Source organism: Oncorhynchus gorbuscha, unplaced genomic scaffold (genome assembly GCF_021184085.1).
Source record: "Oncorhynchus gorbuscha isolate QuinsamMale2020 ecotype Even-year unplaced genomic scaffold, OgorEven_v1.0 Un_scaffold_6399, whole genome shotgun sequence".
NCBI lineage: Eukaryota > Metazoa > Chordata > Actinopteri > Salmoniformes > Salmonidae > Oncorhynchus > Oncorhynchus gorbuscha.
The window spans coordinates 1-5,000 of NW_025750003.1; the positions used below are offsets into that span (position 1 = coordinate 1).

General features: G+C 53.2%; 1 protein-coding gene across 1 annotated transcript in view; it reads right to left on the minus strand.

Annotated features, from left to right (window-relative positions):
• Positions 1-348: 348 nt before the first annotated feature.
• LOC124029449 (ras-related protein Rab-11A-like) overlaps positions 349-5,000 on the minus strand; it is a 14,209-nt gene continuing 9,557 nt past the window's right edge. Inside the window, exons 2-5 of the mRNA XM_046341150.1 lie at positions 4,536-4,731; positions 3,600-3,793; positions 3,008-3,088; positions 349-1,868 (exon numbers count right to left, since the gene is read on the minus strand). Coding sequence (XP_046197106.1) covers positions 1,732-1,868; positions 3,008-3,088; positions 3,600-3,793; positions 4,536-4,731 — 608 coding nt within the window. The 3' untranslated portion in view covers positions 349-1,731. The remainder of the gene's footprint in view (positions 1,869-3,007; positions 3,089-3,599; positions 3,794-4,535; positions 4,732-5,000) is intronic.

Genomic DNA, 5,000 nt, shown 5'->3' on the forward strand with positions numbered 1-5,000 from the left:
GTCCTGACTGGGGATCCTTAAGGAACCAACGGGCTCAGACACAGCTGTGTAGTCCTGACTGGGGATCCTTAAGGAACCAACGGGCTCAGACACAGCTGTGTAGTCCTGACTGGGGATCCTTAAGGAACCAATGGGATCAGACACAGCTGTATAGAACCAACGGGATCAGACACAGCTGTATAGTCCTGACTGGGGATCCTTAAGGAACCAATGGGATCAGACACAGCTGTATAGAACCAACGGGCTCAGACACAGCTGTATAGAACCAACGGGATCAGACACAGCTGTATAGAACCAACGGGATCAGACACAGCTGTATAGAACCAACGGGCTCAGACACAGCTGTATAGAACCAACGGGCTCAGACACAGCTGTATAGAACCAACGGGCTCAGACACAGCTGTATAGAACCAATGGGCTCAGACACAGCTGTATAGAACCAATGGGCTCAGACACAGCTGTATAGTCCTGACTGGGGATCCTTAAGGAACCAATGGGATCAGACACAGCTGTATAGAACCAACGGGCTCAGACACAGCTGTATAGAACCAACGGGCTCAGACACAGCTGTATAGAACCAACGGGCTCAGACACAGCTGTATAGAACCAACGGGCTCAGACACAGCTGTATAGAACCAACGGGCTCAGACACAGCTGCACCCTAATTATACACCCTTTTCTCAAAGTGTTCACTTGCACACTTCCCATCATGGATTTAGTCTTAACGGTGGAAAGAAACTACCTTCAGCCAATAATTACAATCTAATGCGTTTAAATCTATGACAAGAAGTGTGCAAGTCAAGTAAGTGCACTTTGGAGGCAGCCTCTACTCTGTAGTATAGACCCTAGAGCCTGGCCACGCAGCTGTGTCTCGGTCTAGAGCCTGGCCACGCAGCTGTGTCTCGGTCTAGAGCCTGGCCACGCAGCTGTGTCTCGGTCTAGAGCCTGGCCACGCAGCTGTGTCTCGGTCTAGAGCCTGGCCACGCAGCTGTGTCTCGGTCTAGAGCCTGGCCACGCAGCTGTGTCTCGGTCTAGAGCCTGGCCACGCAGCTGTGTCTCGGTCTAGAGCCTGGCCACGCAGCTGTGTCTCGGTCTAGAGCCTGGCCACGCAGCTGTGTCTCGGTCTAGAGCCTGGCCACGCAGCTGTGTCTCGGTCTAGAGCCTGGCCACGCAGCTGTGTCTCGGTCTAGAGCCTGGCCACGCAGCTGTGTCTCGGTCTAGAGCCTGGCCACGCAGCTGTGTCTCGGTCTAGAGCCTGGCCACGCAGCTGTGTCTCGGTCTAGAGCCTGGCCACGCAGCTGTGTCTCGGTCTAGAGCCTGGCCACGCAGCTGTGTCTCGGTCTAGAGCCTGGCCACGCAGCTGTGTCTCGGTCTAGAGCCTGGCCACGCAGCTGTGTCTCGGTCTAGAGCCTGGCCACGCAGCTGTGTCTCGGTCTAGAGCCTGGCCACGCAGCTGTGTCTCGGTCTAGAGCCTGGCCACGCAGCTGTGTCTCGGTCTAGAGCCTGGCCACGCAGCTGTGTCTCGGTCTAGAGCCTGGCCACGCAGCTGTGTCTCGGTCTAGAGCCTGGCCACGCAGCTGTGTCTCGGTCTAGAGCCTGGCCACGCAGCTGTGTCTCGGTCTAGAGCCTGGCCACGCAGCTGTGTCTCAGACAGACCGGACCAAAGCAGGCTTTTTAGCAGGGGGTTTGGGGTCGGGGGTCAGGGGGAAGCAGGTGGTACTGGTGATGCCGTTAAATGCTCTGACAACATTGCATCTTTGGTTTATTCTCCGTCGGCTGCACCTGGATGTTGACCACGTTGTTGCTAGGCGACATGTTGTTGTCTTGCCGGTCTGACATCTGTTTCTGAGACACAATGCGATAGATTTCTGCAGGGAGGGAGGGGGGATGTGGAAGACAGGAGGGAGAGTGAGGAAGAGGGACAGGAGGGAGAGAGAGAGAGGGACAGGAGGGAGAGAGAGAGAGGACAGGAGGGAGAGAGAGAGAGGGACAGGAGGGAGAGAGAGAGAGGACAGGAGGGAGAGAGAGAGAGGGACAGGAGGGAGAGAGAGAGAGGGACAGGAGGGAGAGAGAGAGAGGGACAGGAGGGAGAGAGAGAGAGGGACAGGAGGGAGAGAGAGAGAGGGACAGGAGGGAGAGAGAGAGAGGGACAGGAGGGAGACAGAGAGAGGGACAGGAGGGAGACAGAGAGACAGGAGGGAGACAGAGAGAGAGAGAGAGGGACAAGAGGGAGAGAGAGAGGGACAGGAGGGAGACAGAGAGGGACAGGAGGGAGACAGAGAGAGAGAGAGGGACAAGAGGGATAGAGAGAGGGACAGGAGGAGAGAGAGAGACAGGAGGGAGAGAGAGACAAGAGGGAGAGGGAGAGAGACAAGAGGGAGATTAGCATGTTATACTGCAGTACTTTACTCCCAGCTTAAACAGGAAATGATCTAGTACAATCACCAGATCGGATCGCGTTCCCTATGAAACATTGGTTTGACTACACTCTGTGTGTTAGTACAGGCATGGCAGGAGCCACAGGAAGGGAGTTGATCCACAGCAGAGCAGTGGACCTCACCTGGCCCCCGGCCCTCAGCTGTGATTAGGTATTCAGGAAGCTCACCTGGCCCCCGGCCCTCAGCTGTGATTAGGTATTCAGGAAGCTCACCTGGCCCCCGGCCCTCAGCTGTGATTAGGTATTCAGGAAGCTCACCTGGCCCCCGGCCCTCAGCTGTGATTAGGTATTCAGGAAGCTCACCTGGCCCCCGGCCCTCAGCTGTGATTAGGTATTCAGGAAGCTCACCTGGCCCCCGGCCCTCAGCTGTGATTAGGTATTCAGGAAGCTCACCTGGCCCCTGGCGCAGCAGAGATGATCACCCTAACACACAACCACTGGTCTCTTCTCTCATTCTCTGGCCTGTGCTAAACCCTGTGCCATAATACAATATAGCCCATTTAAAATATAATGACTTTATTAAACCTATAAGAAAATAGTCCATGCACAGACAGACAGAGGACTACTCACCAGTCAGAATGGTCTGGAAGGATGTCTCCACGTTAGTAGAGTCCAGGGCTGAGGTCTCCAGGAAAGACAAACCGTTCTTCTCTGAGGGACAGAGGGAAACGGTAAACCATGTCAATCACTACTGTGTTAACGTCTCCCAGCGACATCGCAGAAACGTCTCCCGCGACATCGCAGAAACGTCTCCCCGCGACATCGCAGAAACGTCTCCCCGCGACATTAGAGTAAGTGAATAAGCAAACCCTGATCACCGACAGCCACTCATGAGTAAGAAAAAGATGAACTCCACTACTCTTAGACCTCCTTATGTGGGAGTAGGGAGGCATGGTTGGTACTAGCCTGATACCACACCTGCACAAATACATCTGAAACCAGACCAGGTTGGTTCTGCAACCAGACCAGGTTGGTTCTGCAACCAGACCAGGTTGGACCTGCAACCAGACCAGGTTGGACCTGCAACCAGACCAGGTTGGACCTGAAACCAGACCAGGTTGGACCTGAAACCAGACCAGGTTGGACCTGAAACCAGACCAGGTTGGACCTGAAACCAGACCAGGTTAGACCTGAAACCAGACCAGGTTGGTTCTGTACTGACCTGCAAACGCCCGTGCCCCATCGGTGGGCACAGCCCTGAGGTGGCGCAGGTCACTCTTGTTGCCAACCAACATAATAACGATGTTGCTGTCTGCATGGTCTCTCAGCTCCTTCAGCCAACGTTCCACGCTCTCATAGGTCAGGTGCTTGGCGATGTCATAGACCAGAAGAGCACCCACGGCACCACGGTAATACCTGTGGACCAGAGAAGACAGTTCAAATCAAATTTGATTGGTCACATAAATATATCTAGCAGATAGGAGCAAACAAACGTGACAACCACCACCACTATCAGATTAGAGCCATAAGGAGTCGAGACATCTAATACTATCAGATTAGAGCCATAAGGAGTCAAGACATCTACCATCCCTCTACCACTATCAGATTAGAGCCATAAGGATACTAGACACATACCACAAACTACCACTATCAGATTAGAGCCATAAGGGAGATTAGACATCTACCACCCCACTACCACTATCAGATTAGAGCCATAAGGGATACTAGACACATACCACACAACTACCACTATCAGATTAGAGCCATAAGGGATACTAGACATCTACCACCACACTACCACTATCAGACTAGAGTATAAGGGATACTAGACATCTACCACTATCAGATTAGATCCACAAGGGAGACTAGACATCTACCACTATCAGATTAGATCTATAAGGGAGACTAGACATCTACCACCCCACTACCATTAGTGGATGGTTTGGGGACCGTGGACCTGGATGGTTTGGGGACCGTGGACCTGGATGGTTTGGGGACCGTGGACCTGGATGGTTTGGGGACCGTGGACCTATGCTGTCTTGTTTTAACATTTCAATCAGGGACTGATGAGTATCAGTGAATCATTACATTCCTAGTGTGTGTGTGTGTGTGTGTGTGTGTGTGTGTGTGTGTGTGTACCACCACCAGAGAGACTCACGCTGATGTAATAGCCCGGTATCTCTCCTGACCAGCTGTGTCCCAGATCTGAGCCTTCACGGTCTTCCCATCCACCTGGATACTACGGGTGGCAAACTCTACCCCGATGGTGCTCTTACTCTCCAGGTTAAACTCATTCCGGGTGAAACGAGACAACAGGTTACTCTTCCCCACACCGGAGTCTCCTATCAACACCACTGGGCCAGAGAGAGAGAGAGAGATGGGTTAGAATCTCCTATCAACACCACTGGGCCAGAGAGAGAGAGCGAAGGGTTAGAGAGAGAGAGATGGGTTAGAGTCTCCTATCAACACCACTGGGCCAGAGAGAGAGAGAGGTTAGAGTCTCCTATCAACACCACTGGGCCAGAGAGAGAGAGAGGTTAGAGTCTCCTATCAACACCACTGGGCCAGAGAGAGAGAGAGGTTAGAGTCTCCTATCAACACCACTGAGCCAGAGAGAGAGAGA